Below are 26859 nucleotides of genomic sequence, written 5' to 3'. Positions count from 1 at the left end.
GAAGTAGCCAAGTGTGACCCCTAAACGTAGAGGACCAGAGGGTTTAAAAAAAAAAAAGTATATAAAAACACAAAGTGTTTGAGCCTGTCAGGCTCGCACAGAAATAAAATACAGAAATAAGGAATAATATTAACATCTGTGAAACAAATTTATATATTTATGTGGAATTATATAGTGTATTATTTTCATTAAATATATTTAGAAGTAGTTCATGGTGCATTGGTAGCCTATCTAAATAAAACCAGTGATCTACAAGTGTGCCTTGTTGAACAAGCCTTTAATGAGCACATAATTTGTTCATATTGATGTAATAAGGTCTTGCTTTTACAAGAAATATATCAGGAGTTGTTTCAAATAAAGGGCACGTGTCGACCTCAAACTGAAGGCAAGCCAAAATATCTCTTCCAAAGTCAATCACCTTCATAGTCACTCAAGCTTTAACAGGAACTCCATGGCACTGTAGTCTTTTATTATTACTTTGTTAACCATTTTCATTGAATTTATGAGTGGATGATCAAAAAAGAATACTGAAACTCTTAAACATTTTCTCAAACTGTTAATGACTTCTGTTAATATGATCAAATTGCCATATACTGTTTATTGATATGCCTTTTATTTGGTGACTAACTAGGAAACAAGTGGATAAGAAGCCCTATTTTGCCATGAACAATTATGAACTTCACTTTACAGGCAGATTTTAAGAATGAATTATGCTGGTATACCTGTAAAATGCAGCAGACATCAAGACATCACAAACAGCTGAAATGGCAGATTTGTTACTTGTTTTTTATCAGAATGTATGGTCTGTGTGTTTTGTGCTATGAAAAAATATTTTCTATTAAGCCTGAAGCAAAAACAGAACCACAGCGCAGCAGCAGCAAGAGCAACCCAGCTAACAAAAACACGTTCTAAGAACCTTTTGCTAACGTTCCCATTAAGTTATGAAAGCGTTATTCTTTGAACATTCAAAACATCATCCAGTTTTTTTAATGTTAAGGGAACATTCCATTTTACTTCGAATGTTACTTTTGAATGTTCTCTGAACAGCAGTAACATTATTTTTCTTTTTAAAAAAGTTAGCCAAACGTCCAACTAAAATGTTTCAGAAAAATGTTTCATGAGTTATGTATAGCTAATGTTTTTATGTTGCCATTTTGAGAACATTATTAAAGACCAGATAACTTTGAACGAACATTTGGAAGAACGTTTGTTCATAACTTTGAGAGAACCTTCCCAGAACATTAGCCAAAGTTCTGAGAACATTCCCTGTTAGCTGGGAAACACTCATCCAAAGCATTCAAAATCATCAATATCCTGAAAAATAATTTCAGCCTTTTATACGATACAATTTTTCGTTCGGTTCTTCTCTTGTGCGTCAGTCTGACGAATTCCATCACATTACAACCGTCAGTTTCTTCATCTTGTTTGGTCCTCTTTGTCAGATATATTAGTCTTTGATTATATACACATATTATTATTTCTTATATATTCCTTTAGCATAGCTGTTATATACATTGCTGTGCAGCTCATTGTAATCAGAGATTATTCCAAGTAAATGTCTTCTGTTGGACATGAGACCTCCACAAACTCTTTATAGTACAAGTGGAATGCTTTCCTGTGAATGAAGACAGAGAACATACTGACTATCAAACAAATCGAGTCATAGAAGAAAGTAATAAATTACAATAAAGGAACATAAAACTGACCTCACAGACTCTGCAAGGGGTTTAGTGGAGTTCTCAGACACAAAGACATGGCAGGCGAATCTCTCATCAGCGGGGTGTTTTGTAATAAAGCCAAAATACCTGCAGAGATAGCGTACCATATGATAACATACTGACTAGTAAATAAAACACACAGAACAAATGCATTAACTACTGGTCAGAAGATTGAGAAAATTTGATACATTTTATTCAGGATTCTTTGATGAATAAAAAAGTTCAAAAGAACAGTATTTATTTAAAAAGAAATCTCTCGTAACATTATACATATTTTTACTCTTGCTTTTGATCAAAAATTAATATTTTTTACTGAATAAAAGTATATTCTTTAAAAAAAAAAAAAAAAAAAACCTTACTGACCCCAAACTTTTGAACGGTAGTGTATATGCAATATAATAAGAAAACCATCATCATTGTCAGTGAAAAGTCAAAGAGTGCAGGTAAAAGATTGACTTACTTCTTGTTCCTGGGATGGTAGCCACAGAATGACACATTTTTCAAATGGAAAAAGTGACTATATTGGCTACTCTGTGGAAACACATTTATAAAATGATTAACTGCTCATATTATGTCCACAAACCTATATAACCCTCCACACATGCTGAAACAGATTAGTTCTCTATATGGTTCACACACTTTCATTTACCAATACATTTCGATGTCTTTTCAAGTTATTCCTAATTACTAGATACATATAGATCATTTTAAAAGTTGTGTTTGGTTCTGCTTTTCTAGCCCAGTCCATGGGTATTGTCACTGTGCATTTCAACTAAACAGTAAACAAATAAACAGTATTATTCTTCATTACACTTTCTTTGAAAGTCTTGAAATTTAAAAAGCAGAATGTAAAGGAGGTTTTTACAAAAACGTGCTTAAAGGCGCTCATAAAGCAAACGTTCTTGCTTGTGGTTTTACCATGTCGAAATCATCCTGCACCGTGAGCTTCAGTCCCTTCACATTTATCTCCAGGATGCAGGATGACGGTGGATTGTAATGTACAGTCAGTCTCCTGTTCATCGCAATCTGGAATCAGTCATAAAACAACATTATCAGTCTAAGGGCATGTTTACACAACAACAATGGACAAAAAACAGAAAAGTTGTCAACGACAATATTGTCAAAACGATCCCCGTTCACACAGATCAGCGAAAACGACTAAAAACGCTGTATTATGCTGCCAGGCCAGTAGTTGGCGATGTTTGTAAAGAAAAACTACTCGCCTATAGACTGAACACATAATACACATGCGCATGACGTCCTCGTTTCACAAATTTGTGTTTTTGTAGTTTACACAGAGATGATAACGTTATCATTTTCAAAAACCTGCACTTTGAAACCTGTTTTCAAAAGTTTGCATTTTCAGGCGCCCAAAATGCCATTGTCGTGTAACTGAATGGCCAAAACGCATAAAAAGTTTTTAGTTTTTAGTTGAAAGCAGTGTTGTGTCAACGCCCCTAATGAAGAAGATTTGAACACCATAATTTAGGGTCAGTTTACATGACAGTTTTCAACTGAAAACTAAAAACTTTTAATGTGTTTTGGCATTTATTTACATGACAACAGCATTTTGGGGACCTGAAAATGCAAGCTTTTGAAAACATGTTTCAAAGTGCAAGTTTTTGAAAATTATACCGTTATCGTCTGCGTGTAAACTTGTGAAACGGTGACATCATGCGCATGCGTATTACATGTTCAGTCTATAGGTGTCTAGTTTTTCTTTACAAAGTGACATCTTTTTGACAACATTGTCGTCTGTATGCAAAAAAACGCGAAGGAAAAACTTTTTTAGTACATCGTTGTCGTGTAAACGTACCCTTAGAGCACATGTGTCAAACACAAGGCCGAATACGGCCCACAAAGGTGTCCAATCCGGCCCAGGGGATGATTTGAACAATAATTAAAAAACAGTTATGCATGGTCCACCGGCCATAAATCCGAACGGTTATTTGTTTTATTTTGGCCAATATCTATTCTGGACTTGCAAACAAAAAACTTTGCAATCATTTCCCAAACTGCCGTTTGTGTGGAAATATTACGAAGTCTGTAAACAGGACGTTAACACAGCCACATGCTGAATATGGACGCAAAGAGAAGAACACAGACGCGCCAACAGAGCAAATACTGTACCAGGCTTAGCTCACTGTTTGTGAAATATAGGAAGAAAATTATAAATATTGAATTGGGTTTATATGAATGTAATTTAGAAGTGAACTGTCTTCAGAAAAGTTTCGATCTCCGTGTAAGTAGCCTATTTTATAAGCACAGTGCTGCTTTGTGTACAGCGGTAACCAAGGAAATACTATATCGCTGCTGTTCCACAAGCGCCACCTACTGTTAGAGAGTGAATTTGCATTTTCATTCAGTCCGTCTGCTATTTTTGTTTTGTGCAGGTGTCTTATGTAGCATAATTTCACAAAGCTATAAAGTCAGACCTTGCTGTTTTTTTTTTTTTTTCTGTAATTCTTGAAATTATACAATCTAATTTAAATAAAAAACAACTGCTCATGCTCAAAATTAAATGGTGCCTGTATACCAAATGGCTACACATATTTTTTGTTTAAGGCCAGTTTGGCCTGTTATAGAACAAATAAACAACAAATAAAAAAATAAAAAAATAAATTAAAGAAAAAATTGGCAACCGGTATCAAATTTGCTTCCAAAAAAATTGGAATTGACCATATATTAAATAAAATTAAATACCAATATTAAATAAAACATTATTTTAAAAATCTAATAAAGTCTTTTCGCAGTAAAAACGAATACAGTTTTCAAAGAGCAGTGTGTTTTTTCTTGCAAATTAATGTGTAGTTTGTATGGTTAATATTAATGTAACTGTCAGCTCACTAAAGTTTAAAAAAAAAAAAAAATCGGCCCACACATGGTTACAATTTTTCCCATCCGGCCCTTAACATAAAATGAGTTTGACACCCCTGCCTTAGAGGATGTTTTACCATATGCTCAATCCATCTAATTCCATCACTATGTTTGTGTGTTATATTTGTTGTAACGTTATAAAAAAAGAATAGCAAAGTTTGCCAGAGTTGCAAGTTTTGCATTAAACAATTTTACTTTTTTTTTTCTTAATTTAAAACATTCAGTGAGAGGGAAATTGAATGTAAATCTTGTACAAACCTTTTGCATAGCTGCACATAGAACGTCATTGCCTTTATGATTCAATACTTGAACCGAGCCAAGGAATTTCATTGTATATTTCTCTATCCATTCAGTACTTTTTGCTAAGAGAGAACAAGACAGAGATATAAAGACCATATAAACAGTTAGTATTGTTAAGTAATTAAAACACAGTGGAGTCATCTGAAAACACTGAATTTTCAGCATCATTACTCCAGTCTTCAGTGTCACATGATCACAAAAATATGAAGCAGTACAACTGTTTTCAACATTGATAATAATAAGAAATGTTTTTTGAACAGCAAATCAACATATTAGAATTATTTCTGAAGCATCATGTGACATTGAAGACTGGAGTAATGATGCTGAAAATTCAGCACTGTATAGGAATAAATTACATTTTATAATATACTACAATAGAAAACAGTTATTTTGAATTGTAATAATATCTCAGCATTTTATGAAATGAAATCTTTGGGGAATGGAATCAGGACGTCATCCTAATCTCCAGCTCTTACCATTTAAAGTAAGTTCTTGCTCCTTAAAGACCTCAGTGGCATAATAGGCAGGAAAGATCCCTCGTGCTCCTGTTCTCATGTTGTATCCCTCATACCAATAATCTTCATCCTGCACTTCCACCAGCAGAGGGTCATTGACATCCAGCTCCAGCTCATCGTCATGACGAGGGACAAATCTGGCAAAAAAGACATCCATGAGGCAAGGAATCTTTGGGGTTTTTTGTATCTGGGTTGCTCTCAAATGGTAAATGTGATTGTGTCCCAGTGACTTGCTACTGATATGATTAACTAGATACTAAACTTGTTTGCATATTTTAACTTTGCATTGCATGTGTGTAGTGCAATTTTATTATTATTTTCTTTAGATATTTATTTTGTCATATCAACCAATCTGCATACCCCCCCAATCACTGATGCAGTTGGGTTGTAAAGAAGCATTATTCATCGTCATAATTTCCCCATTTATTTACGTTTAAAAAATAATATATATATATATTTTTTTTGGAAAATCTAATTGAGTGACATCATAGAAAAAAAAAATGTTTTGACCACATAGTTTAAACAGATGTAAGTTTATCTTTTGATCAGAATTTCCTCCAATATCATTATACATTTAAATATATGATTTTTTTTTTTTTTTTTTTGTATATGAACTAACAGACTAATGGGGTTAAATTAATGTAAATCATAAAAACTTATAAACAACTACTCATACTGTGCAAAGCTTTATTCAATTCATATTTAAGAATTCACATTCTTGAAAATTTAGTTCACTGCCTTTTAAAATTGTATGATTTTTTAAAAATCCTGAAATTTTTGAGTCACAAATGGAGCCATTTCCTGAGAATGACCCAGTATCCACTGGCCATGCATTCATTCAGGACTTTGATCTATAGCATGATCATCTAAAAAAATACAAATGCATCAACAGTTACACATGTGTGCTGTGCTCTTTGATAGTGGTGTGTCAATCCGTTTCACCTGTAGACGGCTTTGTGTGTCTGGTCCCTCTCCTCTCCATTAATTATGCAGGAAAACAAGCCAAAAGATTCTGTACCTAAAGACATCAGCAATTAGTATGTTTCAGCCTGTGATATAAACACTTTCACAAAACCATGGTCACACTGGTCTATCCTTATCTGCAGCTGAAATAACTGAATAAAATAAATCTCTGAAAGCTCTAATGGGTTATTAAGGTTCTTTTGGAATAAACAAACAAACTGTGTTGAATCTAATCAGTTAAAAACTGCACAAAAGCAGTGGGGCTGAAGCTACAGTTCAGCTGTTACAACAATACAGTAGAAGTGGATAAAAAACATTGTAGCACTTTATAATATCTGAGTTATGTGCTCTTCATAAAAGTTAACACTTTGGAATAATATAATATAGGCCTAATGTATTTTTTATATATATATTTAAAAGTTAAGAAATAAATTGTGTTTTGTGAAGAGACATCTGAATGGTGTACACTCACACTTATATTGTACTCATAATAGTTTTGGGAACACTTTAAAGGTCTCATTTATTAACATTAGTTATACATTTACTAACAAACTAAAAATGAACAATAAATTCTAACAGCATTCATTAACTTTTGTTAATGTTAGTTAAAGGTGCAATGTGTAAGAATTTTGCAGTAAAATATCCAAAAACCACTAGGCCAGTGTTATATATTTTGTTCACTTGAGTACTTACAATATCCCAAATGTTTGCAACTATTTGTAAATCGTGAGAAAATTGCAATTTTAACCAAGGCTCCGGGACGTGTGAGGAGTCGCCTGTCAATTGCGTCATACCAGCGTTACCCTCGGTTTCCGGTTTTATTTTGTAGAAACCATGGAAACACCAAAGATGCTTTAATAGACAAAGGAACAACCGTTTTGATATATTTATAAACAGAAAACTAACTATTGTTATATAGCTCAACACGTTTAGTCTTATTGTTTAAATAAAATTTTCTTTATTTTTTTTTTTTAGTACCATGCTTTACCATGTCTCAGAGAAAAACACTATTTTGTGAAGTAGCTAACATAGCATAATCAGATGCAGATTTATTTTTAGTAACAGAAAAACAGCATTTTCTCCATCATACAATACATTTTAAAATTAATTGCAGGCCATTTATGAACACAAGCCATCCAGCAATTAATATGATATTCTAAAATCGATCTATCTTACTGCAGTGTGTAACAAGTGTCTCACAGCAGCTGCAGAGCAAACGCACAGAACACACAAAGTAACGTTATAACATTTTCAACACACTCAAATGTATCTAATATGATCAACAGAGCTGTGTTACCTCATACTCATGACCGGAAAAGCGGAAGCGGCGCCTGTGACTGTGGCATAATAAAAGTTCCGCTGCTCGCGGCGTGTGTTGCGTTCGTCTCTCATTAACAATCGCTCCAGCGGCCTTGTTCAGCTCCCACAACACTCGGCCCTGCTCTGCTTCATACTACAGTAACGTTAATAATAGCATCCATGAACATGATTTCTTCCCGAGTCCTATCCCAATTATTTTCCATCGGCTGTGAGGTGAAGACCACATGTCCCAAGATTCCGCGCTCAAACTTGGCGTCATCAAGCTACGCCTTTGTTTTGAATAGGCCTCTAGCGACCTCTAGCGGACAGAAAATCTTTAATAAAAATGTTCATGTTCATGTTAGTTCAAGGTGCATTAACTAATGTTAACAGATTTAACTTTTGATCTTAGAAATGTTTTAGTAAAGGTTGAGATTAACATTAACTAAAGGCTGGAATACACTACACAACTTTTAAAATCTGAACAGATTTTTAAACAGCAGGCATACACTTTGTAAATAGTTACAGAGAAAAGTTGGGCATCATACACTACTACACGACTGAGGATCACACACTACCAGACTTTAAAACAGTTCGCGCCTCGTTGCTAGGAGACGCATGACAGTTGAAACACTTTCACAAAAAATGATCCGCAGTAGTGGAAGATACTGTCTGGGGTGAGTAGACGCGGTCAGTATGGACTCAACATACAAGAGGAGTTAGAGGTAAATGGCATAGTTTTATCTTTGTTGTTACCATCAATATATAATCCATTATCAGTCGCTGTTTTTACATTTAATGTAATGTAACCAATCATTCACAGCTTTTAGCGCTTTCATATGGCTACTTACGACGAGAAATGCTAATGTCGAGCCCTGGATAATGATGAATGTTAACATAATAATTAGAGATCGACCGATATATCGATTTACTTATATTTTCCCTGATATTTAAGCATTTTACCATAATCGGATATCGGTTTTGTAATAGGCTATTGGATTTACCGATAAATGCCGCCATCTTGTGGGTGTTTTGACCCAATAAAGATGAAACTTTGCATGAATTAAATAATACAGCCATGAATGAGCACATGTTGGAAATAAAAGCGCTGAATTTAATTCTCTCTCTGTTGTCTATGCTCATCATTTAGTCTCGTGAAGTCATCTGCATTTTGCTGTTCACTCAGCGGGTTGATGCTCAGGAAATGCTCCACGGCCACCGCGTGTAACTTTTAACAAGATTCACTTGTTTAGAACACTGTAATTATATAAACATTTACTATATAACCATGAATTCGCTAATAAACATCCAAGTAAACGCAACTCTATGGAAATTAATTATTTATTATCTCCGCGAGCGATGCAGTTTGAGTATATTCTGTGTAAATGCATAGCCTAGATAACAGCGCTTTGTCAGCAGATATTTTATAATCTAGAACAACAAAAACATTATTAATAATTCTGATATAACATACCAGTTGAGAAATGCAATAAAATACGATGTTTTCCAGAGAATATTATTCAGTTATTTAACATTATCCAGCGAATTATTCTTCACTCTTTAGCCTATTAAACAACTTATAAATCTACTAAAACTGTAGTTTAAAATAAAGTATTACATTTCTGCAAAGTTGATATGACTCCTGTCTTTAATTTATTTTCTCCATTTGAAAACATTAGACATTCTACATTTATTTTGCTTATTGTTAACATTAGTGTTGCTGCTGATGCTTTTTATAAATAAAATGATTTTTGTAATATGAAGATGAAAATTAACAGAATTTATTGGTGTATAAATAAGATTTGTTTTCTATGCAAGGAGGGAGTGATTGTTATGTGGTTTGTTCAGTTCAGTGGTGTTGTAATCATGTCAAAAACAGAAGTATAACAGTAAATAAATATTGGTTCTGCATATCAGTTATCGGGCACATAAACACACAAATTATCGGTATCGGTTCTAAAAAAAATCAATATCGGTCGATCACTAATAATAATGAATGAATCAGGATTTACCTCAGAATGTGGTTTGCTAACTCTATCAAGACAAAGCTAACAGTAGGCTACAGTACTTGCTGAAGCAATTTTTCCTTCATTGTGGAGCTCCATGTAGGATTGTTCTGTGATTTTTTTTTTGAAGTCGTGTAGTGTATCACAGCCTTAAGATTAATAAATGCTGTAGAAGCATTGTTCATTGTTAGTTCATGTTAACTAATGTAGTTAATCAGTGTTAACAAATAAAACCTTATTGTAAAGTGTTACCATCGTTTTATATAAACAGTGTTTGTATGGCGCGGGTCGCCCCCTCAAGTTTAAGACTATATGTCATAAAGAATTCTCACGGTCATTGGCTGCTGCCCCTTTAGATACGCTAGTAGCGTAGTGTTGTTCACTGTTGTGAAGAGCAAAAATTAGACAACACTTATTTATCGTGCTTTACCAGCAGAGACAACGGGAGAATCTGTACCTGTACTGACGGAGAAACAGAAAAGCTCTGAAGACAGAGAGACGGATAAAGACAAAAACGAGCGTAAACATCGGTACATTGAATACAAGGAGGAAAGATTGATGACGGAGAAAATCCCGAGTAGTAGTGACGCCCAAGATGCTTTTTTGTCAGACAGGTTAGAGTCAAGAGAATTAATTACTGAGTTTTAGACTGCTCTCTAAAACTCACTAGTGTAATTCACATTAAACTCAGAGACAATCATGCTGGTCCCTGCCGATAGATGTTTTCAGATAGATAGACTGATTGATTGATTGATTTACTAATTATGACATTTTTACTAGTATGTTGTTTAAACGGTTCATTCCCCGTGATGGTCACACATTTAATGGTAATAATAATTTAACTTGGTTGATAATTTAACTGAGCTGAGTGTTTCCTAAAACCAGCTCTCCAGCAAGTTCACATAACCAGAAAGTTCATTTAGATTTGAACATGAACAAAAGTGGTCATATTCCAGTGAGTGAATTGTTTAATTTGTAACCAATCCATCTTTTAACTAACCATCTTTTAGAAACACTAAAAACTCTTCATCTAAAATCTGTCAGTGTTGGACAGTGTGACTTGAGCAAAAAGAGTGATTATTTTGATCTCACAATTTGTAATATTTGTTTTTTCTTTTTCTTTTTGTACTGTGAACTGATGAAACCTTGGTGTGGCATGTCGCATTGAGACTGCTAAAACAACTGCAACCAGAGTACTGTTCATTTGTTACAAACGTGCATGCTCATCATCATTTGATGTTGGCAAACCATGCAGAAAACTTTATCAAATGTAGAAAAGAAAAGAGTTTTAGTATCTAGAGATTTCATTGAAATATAAACATATACACTACTGGCCAAAAGTTTGGAATTATTAAGATTTTGATATGTTTTTGAAAGAAGTCTCCTATACTCACCAAGGCTTTATTTGATTAAAAATGCAGTAAAAAACAGTAATATTGTGAAACAGTATTACCATTTAAAAGAACTGTTTTCTATTAATGTAATTGAATCCTGTGATGCAAAGCTTAATTTCCTGCATTATTACTCCATTTTTGGTCCTATTATTACTCCTATTATTGGTGCACAAGTATTAATAATAGTTCTTATTATTATCAATGTTGAAAATAGTTTTTTTTTTTTTTTTTTTTTTTTCGCTTAATATGTCTGTGGAAACCGTGATTATTTATTATTATATGATGAAAAGAAATTTTTTGTAACATTTTAATGTGATCATACAAAATTTTGACTAATAGTGTACAAATGATAAAAACGATATATAAAAGCATACCACTTACTGGAGGAGCGTGAGCAGCCATTCATGAAAACATTAACAAACTTTCGAGAAAATGGCATGTCAGCCTCAGGGGTAGAATCCTCTGACAGACACGTTGAAGCTTTGATCCCACTTTGTTTTCTTCCTTTGTCTTCATTCTCATCCTCCTCATACTCTTTCTCAAGAGCAGACTCGTATGGAGAGGTAACACAGTTATCATAGATGGTGGCCGAATCACTGTCATCGCTGTAGCCACGATAACAATCTTTTAAACTGACAAGTTCCAGCTGATCGTGCTCATCCACGACCAATGTGTATTTGACCGAATCGTACGAAAGTCCACTTGCGTCAGAGTTGCTCATGGAAGTTTTCAGCATTCCTGACAAGCTCTCGTGATGGGCATGAGCCTCGCCAGCGCCGCAGTCTCTATAACACAGATCTTCTGCTCCAGTTACTTCTTCACTGCTACTGTCAGCAGCCAAAGCTTCCACACAAGAAAAATAGGAAGGGGGTTGCAGATCCTGTTCATTGTATGGAGGAGGGGCTTCATTGTCAGAGCTGGCTAAGGTCACCTGGGAAAGCGCTGGCGTTTTCTCATTCTGCAGAGCCTCAGTGCAACGCTGAATTGGCGTCAGATAGATCTCCTCTGTAGGCTCAAGCCGAACGTCCGTATGATAACGGATCCGCTCGCAGTGCCCCAGTTCTCTGTGTACATCTCTGGCTTTACATGGGATAGATAGTGCAGCAGAAGGGGCAGGAGCTTGAGAATGTTTGGGCTTGTCAGTAGAGGTGCCACAGTCTTTCATTTGTGTCCGACTCCGACCGCTGCCCGGTTGGTGCTTCTCCTCATCGCTTAGACATGTGTGTTCGCGAGATGGCGTCAGTTCACCTGGTTGCAGTAGGATCAAGCACAAAAAAGTGAATTGATGGATTATCAATCAAGTCAATGCTATAGAAGCTTGTTCTGCCACAGAATAATAAAAATAAAAAATGTAATAGTGACTTTTTGTCTCACAATTCAGACTTCTTTTGCAGTTCTGAGTTTATATTTTACAATTCAGACTTGAGTTCTTGGAATTCGGAACTGCATGTTATAAATTCATATAAGACTTGCAATTCTGAGAAGTCTGAATTGTAAGATAAAAATGTTACAATTACCTTTTTTTCTTTTTTCTTCTTCTGTGGTGGGAAAAAAATTGCGAGATGTAGACTTGTAATTATGAGTTTATAATTGGCAATTGCAAGATATAAACTTACAATTGTTAGAAAAAACTGATAGATAAATAGTTGCAATTACCTTTTTTTGTTTCGAGGCAGAAACAAGCTTCCGTACTACACACACACACCGGACACACAGACACACACACAGGTTTCCATGTTTCATGGGTACCTCCCATAGACATAATGATTATTATACTGTACAAACTGTATATTCTATTACCCTACACTAAACCTACCTATCACAGAAAACTTTCTTTATTTTTAGATTTTCAAAACACTTAATTTAGTATGATTTATAAGCTGTTTTCCTCATGGGGATAAAAAAATGTCCCCATAAGGTCCAAATTTACTGGTATTAATATCCTTGTGGGGAGATTTGGTGACTTCCCTGACAGCAATATAGTGTCGGCCCATATCTGGCCCACATCTGGTCCACATGTAATCCACATGCATCAGATGTGGGCCGGATCTAGGCCACACTATGTTGCTGTCTGGGTTCCATAACATAGGGAATACCAGGTACACACACACACATAATTGTATGTGGTTTACAGGGACTCTCCATAGATGTAATGGTTTTTAAACTGTACAAACTGTATATTCTATCCCCCTACACTACCCCTACCCCTAAACCTACCCATCACAGAAAACTGTCTGCATTTTTTGAATTTCAAAAAAACACAGCTTAGTATGTTTTTAAGCCATTTGGTTTACTAGGACACAGGAAGTGTCCTCATAAACCATGTTTACATTGTAATACCCATGTTATTATACACATTTGTGTCCTCATAAACCATGTATACAAGAACCCACCCACACACACACACAGCACTTTAATTAGTAAAAATATTATTTGAGGTCAGTGATAAAAGTATACTAACATTCTGATGAAAAAAAAATGGCTTGTTTTGTTCTTTAAACAGACAGACCAACAAGTTAGGTACGCCTGTATAACCCATTGTTTGGCTAGAGTGCACATGCAAACATGTTTTTGTAGATGACTAGACTAAATCAAATTCACATGACCATAGTTGGCAGCAAAACATTGCTGCCCTTTTGTCATTGAGACAACAGAGCTAGGGAAGTTTGGCATACAATGAGCTAGCTCATAATCTGTCAAATTGACTTGCTTATTACTTAAATTATATACTTTAAAATAATATACTTACAGTCAAACCAAAATTTATTCAGACACCTTGAACATTTCATTCATTAATACAGTCTATTCACTATAGTTTTAAAAAAAATGGTAAAACACTTTACAATAAGGTTCATTAGTTAAACATTAGTTAATGTATTAACTAACATGAACTAATTATGAGCAATACATTTGTTACTGTATTTACTAATCTTCGTTAATGTTAATGAAAATACAGTTAATTGTTTGTTCATGTTAGTTCAGAGTGCATTAACTAATGTTGACAAGATTTTAAATGTTGAAATTAACATTAACAAAGATTAATAAATGCATTATTAGTTCAAGTTAACTAATGTAGTTAACTAATGTTAACTAATGAACCTTATTGTAAAGTGTTACCAAAAATGGTAATAAAATATGACAAGATCTCAGAGTTAAACTGTCAGAAAAAAATAATCTTAATTATGTCAGATAACACTTAAGCAAAACATGGTCAGGTCAAAGTGTCTGAATAATTTTTGGTTCCAAATTTTTATCAATTTTACTGGTAGTCCACTGTATGAAGAGTTTACTTTATTTTGCTATCTTCACTTACATAAATGAACTATAGTGTCCTGCACCCACTAGTAAAAATATATCAAAAATGTCTGAATAATTTTGGTTTGACTGTAAGTGGGAACTGAATTTAATGTTTTGGACACTTATTTGCAAGTTAATAGCAACAAAATTAAAATGTAAAACTCAATAAGTGCTTACACTGTAAACAAAGATCTCTATACTCACCTGTTTTAAGGGGTGGCAAGGTCTGAGAGATTTTCTGCTGCCAGCTGTACTTCTTCGCAAATGAGTTGTTGTTTAAAGTGTCCTGTTGATGAGATGCCACAAAGAAGCTATAGCATACTTTCATAGTGGTCTTGCAATATATTGTAGATAAACTGTGCATAGCATGCACAATTTTTTGGTATGCATGGAATAACTAGATGCACTGGGTGGGTACTGTACCCTGAACGCTTAAAGGGTTAGTTCTCCCAAAAATGAAAATTCTGTCATTAATTACTTACCCTAATGTTGTTCCAAACTCGTATAAACACAAATGAAGATCTTTTTGATGAATTCTGAGAGCTTTCTGTCCCTCCATTGGCAGCTACGCAACTACTACTTTGATGCTTCAAAAAGTTTATAAAAAGATCGTAAAACTAATCCATATGTCTTGAGTGGTTTAGTTTAAATTTTCTGAAGAGACACGATCACTATATGATCAACAAATTAAAAGGTAGGCTTTTATTCACATATAAACATTCAACTCACACATCAGTTGTGGTAAATGGAAGCTCAATCATGTTTGCTTGACGTGTACGAGAATCATTCTCGTATGTTACGCAGCATGTTTGTGTTTCCGCAAAAGGTTTGTTCTCACTCCTCAAGCAGGTTCGGCTGAGCTTCTGGTTATGTTCACCATATAAAGCGATTGAGTCTCTTCAGAAAATTTGGATTAAACCACTCAGTTAACTTACAAACAAACTTATGGGTTTGGAACGACATGAGGGTGAGTAATTAATGACAGAATTTTTGGATGAATTAACCCTATAAAGCTAAATAAAACATTTTCTGCCACATAAGGTTTTTGCCACATAAACCTGAGCACACTGAAGTTGAATAATACAAGAGCGTTCTGTAAATGTGTTCCATTTACTCCAAAAGACTCTCTCTCTCTCTCTCTCAGATTCTTTCTCACTCTCAATACCTCTTACAATTCTTACAATAATGCCCACTCTATTTGTCCATACGGACCCATATTAACATTCCCCTCACAGACCATGAGCTTTAAATCATTTCTCCACCATAAATAAAAGCAGAGGTGTAAAGTAACAGATTACATACTCGTTACAATACACTTAAAAATAAAAAATTCACAAGGGTTTTTTTTAGCAGCGATGCCATATAGAAGAACCATTTTTAGTCCTTTGGTTCTCATTTTGTGGATTGAAAATGTTCTATGGATGTTAAAGGTTCTTCATGGAACTATCAATGCCAATTAAGAACCTTTATTTTTAAGAGTGTAATTAAGTAGCTTTTCTCAGGACTTTATTTAGTTGTTTTATTTAAATGCTGTACTTTTACTTTGCCATTTTCCCTCTAACTGTGTTCACTACTTATCTTCCTAAAAAAATAACCAACTGGTTCTGACAAAACAAAACAAAAAAAGCAACTGTCAGAGGCAAACACTGTTTCTCTTTCAGCATTTCTGCTCGTGTTCTGGTGAGAGCGCTCACTCACAGTGTTTATTCAAACAGAAAATGACAAAGAAATATCAACCCCTCTAAATAACAATGATGTGGTCATACTTTATTGTTCAATGGGGGCCAAGCACTAACAAGCCCAAATACATGACTGTTTTCTCAGTTTGTTTTTAAACCATTTTTGAATTACAGTGTGTAAGCTACATTTTTAAATTGTAGCATGCTATGTTATAAATATTTTTTTGGGAAGTACTATTACTTTTACTGTGATTTTTTTTTTTTTTCAGTACTCTTTCTACCCGCCAACGTATCCCCCAAATGTAATCATGATCACAGATCACAGACACAGAGGTGCAGTTTTATTTTAACTAATTACTAAAAACCTACTTACAAATATTTTAAGTCATTTCAAGTTCATTTAGAATCAAATGTGAAACAATGTGATGATGACAGAGTGGGTGTGTTAAATTAGTCAATCCATTTACACAAGTTTGACCAATTTGGGCCGTTGTGCTGACCTGTTGCAAGATTGACAGATGAGCATTATTGCATTGAGAGGGTAATGAGCCAATCATATCACAACGCACTCAGGCATCACCTCCTCTCACTTGACTTTTTGGAAGTGTATTATCACCCCATGCTCTATTAGCTCAATTTTCTGTAGTAGAACACGATGAGCTCAAAAGAGACACTGCCTCTCTCTGAAACTTCATCGACGGGTGTTGCTATTGGATGCTATCACTGTCAATTATTTTCTTTTCTTAAATCGTTTAGGAGGCACTGCTTCCCTTGCCTCATCAGAGAAAATGCACCTGCAGTATATCTACTGTCATATCTTTACATACCCATCTGTTTATTACCTGAGTCCGGGGCACCTGTGGGAATAAGTTGAGAGTGGTCGGTCTTTTTGGACGGTAGGTATCCATGGTGAAAGGAACAGCAGAATCCATAGATGCTTTGCTGTCGTATCGACAAGCCACTCTTTGGCTCCTATCGACAGCATCAGTAAGATGTAAAGGATGTGTCTCTGCCTGGATCTGACCCACTGCGCCTGCCTCCACCTTGTCCAAGCCACTATTGGGTGCTTGAATCACATGATCCTGCAGGGGTTGGAAAGATCGGCTGTCAGTCACAGAAGAGAGTGAATGAAAAAGCAAGAGGGGAGATGAGGGCCACTGACTCAACCATTAGAGCAAGCAATGACATCAGACTTTGGCATTTTCGGTGCCGGCTAAGCCACGAGAACAAGAGACAGGGGGAGGGGTTTGGGACAAAGACTATTCATGTTGGTGTTTACTCACTGCATTACAATGAGACACATGCTTTCAGCTCTCGTTATATGCAAAAGTTTGCAAGATTTGTTCAGATTTTGATTTAGAGACGAAATTGTAAAAACAAGTGCTGTGAAAAAAAAAAAAAACCTGTGGAGTGAAAATATGAAAAGTGTACACTTTATATTAAGTGTATTTAACTACTATGTACTGACATTTAAATTAATAATTTGATATAGTGCACTTAAATGTTTTTACATCGTACTTATGTTTTTTTTTTAAAATTCCTTGTTATGTTAATTCTTGTTTCTGGGTGCTTCTCATTTCTTATTTGTGCATCCTCGCTTCCTTTGATCGGTTTCTGGGTCACGGGCGGGAAGGATGGAGGAGCGAGGAAACGAGGAAGCATCATTTTGAGTATAGCGAAGGCTGTACACGCTTACCCTGATTCAGCGGAGTCCTGTGCCCCAAGACACAGAAGCGGTCCACAAATATTTGGTGTTCATGTCAAGGCCACGGTGGCCGTCCACAAACTTTTTGTGCTCCATGTCATGGCCACATCCATGGCCAATCTGTCACTGCCAGGAAGGCCATCCATGTCTCTGCTCAGCTGTGGCCTTCTGGTCTCTGGTTGTCTTCTGCTCCGCCATGGCCTCCTGATCCACAGTGGTCTTCTGCTTTAATGAGGTGGTCATCTCCTCCACCAGCTCCACTCTGGTGCTCTCCATCTCCACTGCTCAACAGTCCATGGTCTCATCCACTGCTCCAAGGTAGAGACCTGTGCGGGACGGATTTTTCAGTCCCGCTCCCGCAAGATTGTGTCCTGCTCCTGCAAAAAAATATATTGTCCTGCTCCCGTCTGCGACATTCATGTTTTGTCCCGCTCCTGCCCGCAAAATCGCGCATAAAAGTAGCTTATATAGATTTTTGTCCGTAAATCCATGAAATATTAAGTTATGTGTCGCCACAACATCCCAGCATAAACGCTTCCGATAAAATATTTTTTATTAAAGCATCAACATTCACAAACCGCACGCACCCATCAAATCTTGTCCCGCGCCGCACTCTGTTGCGTTGGGTCTCTACTCCAAGGTCCATGAACTCGTCTACTGCTCCATGGTCCATGGTCTCGTCCACTGCTCCACGGTCCATGGTCTCATCCACTGCTCCTCGGTCCATGGTCTTGTCCACTGCTCCACGGTCCACGGTCTCGTCCACTGCTCCACGGTCCATGGTCTCATCCACTGCTCCACGGTCCATGGTCTCATCCACTGCTCCAAGGTCCATGGTCTTATCCACTGCTCCACGGTCCATGGTCTCATCCACTGCTCCACAATGCATGGTCTCGTCCAGTGCTCCACGGTTCATGCCGACCTCTGCTCGTTAGTCTAGGCCCACCTGAGCCTCCATGGTCTCATCCTCTGCTCCACGGTCCATCCCTCCCTCTGGACCACCTCCGCTCCTCCACCCTCCTGGACTGTTTTGTTTGTGTTTCGTTAGGGCATCGGGAGCTGCCCTTTGAGGGGGGATATGTTATGTTTGTTTTTGTTTCATGTTAGCAGTTCATGTTTTCTTGTCTTTTATTTTGAAATTTGTCATAGTCATGTTTTCTGTTTTTGTTATATGATTCCCTGTTCCCCTCATGTGATCCTGTCATGTGGTTCTTTGTTTTGTGGTTCCTTACTTCATGTGTAATGTTCTGATTTGTTCCTTAGTACATGTGTCTAGTTTGCATTAGTGCATTGTCTTGTTACCTTTTTATCAGTTCTGTCTTTTCATTGGTTCTTGTTTGATTGGTTCGACTTTGTCATTGGTTGTTGTTATGATGTGTTTTCCCATGTTCCCTCTTGTATTTAAGCCCTCATGTTTGCCATGTTGCCTTGTTGTGCATTGTTCCATGTATCTACTCTTGGTGAGTTTCATGGTCTAGTCAAGTCCAGTCAAGTCTTTGTTTATGTTTGGTTAAATAAAATCACTTGGCTTCGTTAAACTCACCTTCAGTGCATTAATCGTTAAACATGTAATTACAGCTGTAATTAATTTCTTTAATTACATCTATAATTACATCTATAATTACACTGCTGACCCTTCCCTAACACCTTAACCCACCCTTAAACCTAGCCATACAACTAAACCTGTCCCTAATCTTACCCATTTCCCACCTCAGTAGCAGCACAAGTGTTATGTAAGTACATAGTAGTTAAAGAACCAAAAATAAAGTATGTATCATCAGTAATTCAGTTATGTATTTAAGTGTAACTTACTAATAATTTACATTAGTTAATTGGCCTGGGAAACATGACTTACTTTTGTGCCACAAATATAGTAAAGCCCATGTTTCACCATCTATTCTAAGCTAAGGCTAAGAATGAGAGAATGTATTCTGGAACTTTCAATAGAAAAAAGTAGTGACTGTTGGACAGATCTGGCAAACCTAATTGGATGTTTATAACAAATATGTGACCCTGGACCACAAAACCAGTCATAAGTCGCACGGGTATATTTGTAGAAATAGCCAACAATACATTGTATGGGTCAAAATGATCAATTTTTCTTTTATGCCAAAAATCATTAGGATATTAAGTTAAGATCATGATCCTTGAAAATATTTTGTAAATTTCCTTCCGTAAATATATCAATTATCATATATCAATATATCAAAAATATATAGAGAAATTCTGTCATGAAGATGATGCTGAGACGTCTTAGAGACCCCTAAGTTTGTGCCAGGCAGCAGTCTTGTCTTTCCATTCATCAAAGATCCTCTGGCTCAAACTGGTACTCTCTCTATCAAGACAACTTTACCAAAGATCAACTGAAGTCTTAAAACATTATTCAAATGGGCGAGACATGCAAGTATCAAACTTAGTCTCATTATTTGATACATTAAGTATCCCCTACCCCTTTTAAAGAAGGGTGCATTAAAACTAATAAACTGATGGTTTGCTCAAGGCTGTTAATCTACTGAATTCAGTGTGATAACTTCTTGCTTTCCTGTATTCTGCTCCAGCTCTCTTTCCATTGCTAAACTGTATAAAAGTATTTGTGTATGCTATTAGTCTGTTTAGTCTAGTTAAAGCCTTGTTTGTGTTACACGTAAAGTTGGGGTTTATGCTCATGTACTGGAGTCCCTAATCATGCAGATTTTGGCTACATGCTCTGAGTAGTACTGTACAAGAAAGTTATTTCCCATACCCCTGAAATTAACATTTCGTAGAATTAATAAACAATTAACACGGAGTGTTCGCTGGACAAACAGGTTAGTTGATTGTGGTATTAATTCTGCTACATCAAGTTAATTCTTACAGCTGATCTAAATATTTATAATTATTTATAACTAGTTATAATTAATTATTCATATTTCCTATTGGGCTAATTTACTACATTTGACATGTAGTTGCAAAGTTAGTTCTTAGAGCTATCGAAATAAAGTGTAAAGTTTTTTTTTTTTTTTTTTTTTGCAATAATGTAGTTTGTTACTTTAGTATTTTTGACCACCATCAGGGTAAATCAACAAACGTGCATCACATGCCAGTGTGGTATGATAACCACCCTTATATTATTTTAAAGTCCCCCTGTGGTGAAAATTAAGTTTTTAATGTTGTTTATATGTCTATGTGGTGTTTTTAATATGCTTTACCATGTGCAAATTCATAAGTCAACACCATTGCCAAAAATTTTCTCTTTAAAACTGCAGTGATCTGGTGTTTCTGGGATCACAAACTACCTCGTCAACGTGCCGGCGGGCTTTAGCATATCATTAATGACCGATCTGAAGCAGTGGAGTCTCAAGAGAAGGTGGTTCTAATTAGCATATTCATAGATCCGCCTATACTAAATGAGGCAAGGGTATAGAGTACATTCAAGCTATTTTAAAGCTGCTGTCCGTAACTTGTTTTGTTTAAAAATGATCCAAAATAAATTTTTGAGCATGTACATAACCAGCCAGTGTTCAAAACTATCTCCTTACCTTAGCCTGATTCACAACGGTAAGCTTGAAATTATGAGGAAAATTTGAGCATGTCTTTGTGCCATTGCGTCACATCTCTAAACAGAAAGAATGAGTCCCAGCTAGTGGACTTCATCGCATGTGAGGAGGATCATTTATAGCCTTTTCTCACAGCAGCTGGAATAATTAAACTTATCATTTTGAATGGCGAATTGTATGGTATGACAAATTAATGTTAGAGATTAGATTGGTAATGCTAATACACACTAAATACACATAGTCACGCAATGCTGATGTTGTTAACATTAACAATTTGAGAAAGTATAACAATAATTCTAATTTGCACAGTTTGACATGAACCGAGCTAAACGATCGTTAGATTTAATCACCATCGGCAGCGCGATTTACTGTAATATGTTTTTTTTTTTTCCTTTAGTTAGTCAGAACAAAAGTGGCAGACATGTTAGTCCTACTTATTTGTGCAGATGACATTTTCCTTTGAAAATTCTTATGTTGGTCATACTTCCAAGACTACAATCTGTGATTCCAAAGTCAGTATCCACACTAATGTGGTGATAAACAGCAAACATTGGATTCATCCGGACTGAGGAGCTGCGCTGATGCACAATGCACGTACAGATAATAATTCCGCAAACAACTGCAATTGCAGGTTTCAAACAGAGATGGCGACAAAGAGGCAAAACTACGGACTGCAGCTTTAAGGCATGAAGAATTTTTTTCACAGGAAAAAACGTTTAAATATGTAATTTTGGTGATCAAATATGTGTTTTAAGGGATAAAATTATTGACTACAGGGACTTTAAGTGTTAATGACTTTATTACTACAACTCTATTGGTGGATACCCTTGTTTTTTAATTGGTCTAAATTGCACCACCCAATTTTGGTAGACTCTGCTATTTATGGACATTTCTATATTAATTTAATTCATCATTTTCCCTGACTATAATCTTTTTTACTTTAAATGCTTTGTTGACAGTTATTGTATTTTAGTTATATGGTTAACAATTCCTCTAGTAATGTAAACATCGGTAGAGAGGATCATTTGTGGAATGTGGAATAAAAACTAAAATTTTGCAAGTGCATGAGCAAGTACAAGTTAGACAGAATTTCTAACAGACATAAACCTGGTGGTGATCACTGCCACCTACAGGTCTAATGATGTAGTGCACATGAAGGGTTACTTCCTGAACAAAGAATCTGTAAACATTTTTTTTTTTTTTACCCCAGATCCAAAAGATTCCCTGGAAACATTAAATAATAACTACTATTATTAATAATAAAAGAAGAACACAAAAAACAAAATACAAATCAAATTCAGAACAAAAGTACACAAAGGCTAGATGCATTGTAATTCCCAGTGGTTAGAAGTTGTTCTGTAATATTTTACATGTTAAGCAAGACCTTTTCTCACCTTGATGTCAGAGTTGTTGTGCCTGGCTCTGAATTCAAATTCATCTGTGATTTCCGACAGGTCCTCATCTTCAAATTCATCCAAGCCTATGTCATGGGTCAGCCTATAGAAAGAACCACCCAAGTTACTGGTAAGGGGCACTAGTGCTGTTTGTTTCTTTGTTTTTAAATGTACTGCACAATATACCCTTGTGAAAGAGAAGTGTGCTTAACTGTATTGAATAGCACTTGTAGTGTACTTCAAATCTTAAAAGTCTATTTTTAAAAATCTACTTGCAGATAATATATTAATGAAATAAATGGCCACTTTTATGTACACTTTCATGACTGTTTCTTAACACACTTAAGCACACTTTTAAAAAGTGCACTTTGTAATGTGAAAATAAAAGTTTTATTTTAAATTGCTCTTTAAAAGGGGGGGTATAATGCTATGTCATGTATTCTGACTTATTTACACTGTTAAAGAGATTCTCATGCTAAACATGGCCAAAGTTTCAAAACATGAGCTGGACGTATGACGGAGTATTTCTGTGCCAAAAATACTCTTCCAAATCCTCATAAACTTCGCAGTCTTTTTTTCAAGTATGGGTCAGTGTGACGTCATAAAGGTCGGAATTCCTTGTACGGGCACTTCTCTCGGAAGAGCGCGCACGCACACATCGAGCAGAGCTAGAGAGCAAGAGCACGCCCATCAACATGCGTTTGGCTTTACGGAAGTCATCGGCAGCGCTGCACAGGTCACAGGACTTCACAAAATCAACAATGTCACCAAAGAAGTATGTTTTTGGTTGTGAGGGAAAGATAAACTTGCTTCACAAAGAACCTAGCGTTAAGTGAAGCTGAGAGTTTTGTGCTCACGCATTACATTGATCCGCTCTTGATATTTGTTATTAAGATAACCATAGAAACTGATAGTTGCAATCATTTTTTTATTGGTTAAAATGAATGGAGAATATGTCGTGTTTTCCATGGCTGCTCAAGCCCTCAGGATCAGCACTTATCGTTTTATAAACAAGGCCCAGTTCTATGCTGGATTTACAGATCGTTTGAAACTGAAAGATGGAGCAGTCACAGTGATAATGATCTCGGTCATGAGTCGGAACCGCAGGTGGTGAGTAAAACTGCTTCAAATGTCTGTTTTGTTGGCAATAGGTCTAAGTGCATATAATGTAAAAAACACGAACGTAGTGAATTCATAAATTCATTATTCATCATTCACTATACACTATATTCATTATAGTGATTCAAAAGTTATCCATTGATAATGCGATGGTGTGTTGTGTGTGTTTAAATACATTTGTTTAGCTGACCACTGATAGCTTGCAGGGAGCTCGGCTGTTTTCAGAAAGACTCGGTACAGCATATGTATCTTTTATAAATATGATAAAACTAAAGACTTTTTGGAGATATGAAGTATGTACTACTACTCTATAGGTACTCAAGATTAACATGAGATTGGCAGAAATTGTGTGATACCCCCCCTTTAAATCATTGTTGATATCTTTTAAATGTACTAAACTGCAGCTTCATTATTACAATTGTGTAATTACAAATACAAAATACAAATTTAAATTCATGACATATAAGTTTAAAAAAAAATGACAAAGTATATTTTAGTTTACCATAAATGCTTGTCACCGATTCAGCAAACCATATTTGAAAGATAATAGAAGTAATTATGAAATTACATATAAAAATGTACTTAAGCTGGACTTTAGAGTGCTTTTTGACCCACTTAAGTAGGACATATTGCACTTAATACAAAACAATAAAGTGATCACAAAAACCAATGGTTAAAAACGTGCTCTAAAGTTCAGCTAACTGCAATAAATAAATACAAATAATAATACTATAATACATTTTCATCTAATTGCAATTAACATGCAGTTAAGTGTCAGAAAACATTATGTTCAGTTTGCACTTAAAGGAACACTCCACTTTTTTTGAAAATAGGCTCATTTTCCAACTCCTCTAGAGTTAAACAGTTGAGTTTTACCGTTTTCAAATCCATTCAGCCGATCTCCGGGTCTGGCGGTACCACTTTTAGCATAGCTTAGCATAGTTCATTGAATCTGATTAGACCGTTAGCATCTCGTTAAAAAATGACCAAAGAGTTTCAATATTTTTCCTATTTAAAACTTGACTCTTCTGTAGTTACGTCGTGTACTAAGACCGACGGATAATGAAAAGTTGTGATTTTCTAGGCCGATATGGCTAGGAACTATACTCTCATTCCGGCGTAATAATCAAGGAACTTTGCTGCCGTACCATGGCTGCAGCAGGCGCAATGATATTACCCTGCTTGCACAGGGAGCGTGCCTTGCAACCATGGAGACATTTGTGAGAGACGCTGCGTACCGCCAGACCCGGAGATCGACTGAATGGATTCAAAAACGGTAAAACTCAACTGTTTAACTCTAGGGGAGTTGAAAAATGAGCCTATTTTCAAAAAAAAGTGGAGTGTTCCTTTAAGTATATTATCTCCATAATAAGTGTTTTTTTTTTTTAGCATGCCAAAGTATGCCGAAGTGTACTTCTTTTTTTACATGGGTTTTAATATAGGCTTATTGAACCTTATTCTCGTACATGCTGGCACTTTATTAAGCAGATACATGTAGTATTAATTGCTTCTGTTGCTACAAATCTGACAAATTTTGAAAAACATTGCATCTAGTCCACATTATCTGCAATAAACAAAGCAAATACTGCCACTATATGAGAAGTGAAAGTGTCTGTTTCACGGCTCTGTTTTCAACTCCTCCCCCAACTGCAATGTGCAAATCTTGCAGATCGATCCGCATGCAAATCTTCCAAATCCAGCCACATGCCAAAGTCAAACACACCTTTTCATTGAGATTAGCTGGTTCAGGTGTGTTTAATTGGGGTTAGAGCTAAACTCTGCAGGAAAGGGGCCCCTAAAGCACAGGACCCGATGCACCAGCCTAAAGATGAACCATCACACCCCAAAACAGTATAATCACTGCCAAAGGTGCTTCAACTAAGCTGCGTAAAGGGTGTGAATACTTATGCCAATGTGATATTTATTTATTTATATTATATATTTATATAAGTATTTTAGCATAAGGGTAAAACAAAATTTGGGGGAAAAAAATGACAGGTGAATATTTTCTCAATGCATAATGTGGCAGGGAACAGTGATGTGGCTAACATCACAGGTCACATGACAACATCACCATGGTGGATGTAGTTTGCTTGCACTGTATTTATACTACAAACAAACAGCTCGTCATCAAACGGATTTCAGAAGCAGCTTGTGTCTCTATGTGAGAAAGAGTTCATGCTGTGCACATGCACATTCTCAGTCCCTTTCAAAATAAAAGTCTTTTGTCACACCATAAGTCTGTGACACTGCAATTAATAAAACCTGCACTGTAAAGTGGACTATTTAAAAAGACAGCAGGTGAAGACAACAATATTATGTCCTTACAGATTTATATTATTTTCAATCTATTAATAAACAAATGGCAAAGGTCAAAAATCTCATTGCAATAATGGAAACAATATTGCATAAAAATTAATAGAAGATCCCTGACATAACAGAATGTTGCTATGCAACAAAAATAACAATCTACTGTGTTCTGCATCTGCTGCTCATCAAAACACATGTACAAACACAGCAGTATTTGTTCCTAGCACAACAAATTCTGTGTATTACAGAGAAAAATAAGCTGATACCATTTCTCCCATTGCTCCTCCGTCCATTCTTCTTTGCCATCACCGTTTGAGTCCATTCTGTGAGCAGTGCAGCATGGGATTGTGTTGACATCTGGTCGAAGCTCTCTTCATATTTCAGTGCCTGCCATTCGAGCCGCTGTATTTGAAGTCAGTTTAGACTGAATTCAATGACAGCAGCACATGATGCAGCTCCATTATTCTCCATTCACTGTTATGTCCAGTGTATAATGATGACGTCTTGATGAATGCTGCATTTTCCTCACTGTATCTCTCTGCCCTTGCTCATGTGTTTACCTGCATCCTCGCTGTACGATCTACAACAGGAGACAAAAAAATAAAGCAGAAATGGCAAAATAAAAGCTTTGCCGAGTCAGCACTGATAGAGATGCTGCATGACAGTGTCCTTCTGCTTATACATAATAATCATGCAGATGATCCAATGGCAGGCGTGTATTTCACAACATCTCCCCTCCTCTCTGCC

General features: G+C 35.9%; 1 protein-coding gene across 1 annotated transcript; it reads right to left on the bottom strand.

Annotated features, from left to right (window-relative positions):
- Nucleotides 1-258: 258 nt before the first annotated feature.
- Nucleotides 259-26859, bottom strand: mapk8ip1b (mitogen-activated protein kinase 8 interacting protein 1b). Its single transcript, XM_051899985.1, has 12 exons — nt 26379-26859; nt 22684-22786; nt 16891-17130; nt 14574-14655; nt 11454-12320; nt 6353-6428; nt 5372-5547; nt 4854-4957; nt 2637-2744; nt 2179-2249; nt 1707-1805; nt 259-1615 (listed from the first exon to the last, which is right to left on the bottom strand). The coding sequence occupies exons 1-12, from the start codon at nt 26432-26434 to the stop codon at nt 1543-1545; spliced, it is 2055 nt and encodes a 684-aa protein (XP_051755945.1). The 5' UTR covers nt 26435-26859; the 3' UTR covers nt 259-1542.

This window comes from Ctenopharyngodon idella, chromosome 7 (genome assembly GCF_019924925.1).
Source record: "Ctenopharyngodon idella isolate HZGC_01 chromosome 7, HZGC01, whole genome shotgun sequence".
Lineage (NCBI taxonomy): Eukaryota > Metazoa > Chordata > Actinopteri > Cypriniformes > Xenocyprididae > Ctenopharyngodon > Ctenopharyngodon idella.
The sequence above is the reverse complement of the archived record's forward strand: the minus strand, read 5'-3'. Positions and strand labels throughout refer to the sequence as shown.

Bases quoted from the DNA above. Each gene is read 5' to 3' on its own strand.
- mapk8ip1b (XM_051899985.1), bottom strand. From the start codon at position 26,434: ATGGACTCAAACGGTGATGGCAAAGAAGAATGGACGGAGGAGCAATGG. The intron at 14,656-16,890 runs GTAATAAACAGA...TCTCATCAACAG, and splicing joins CACAGGTGCCCCGGACTCAG to GACACTTTAAACAACAACTC. The intron at 12,321-14,573 runs GTGAGTATAGAG...TACTGCAACCAG, and splicing joins CTTGCCACCCCTTAAAACAG to GTGAACTGACGCCATCTCGC.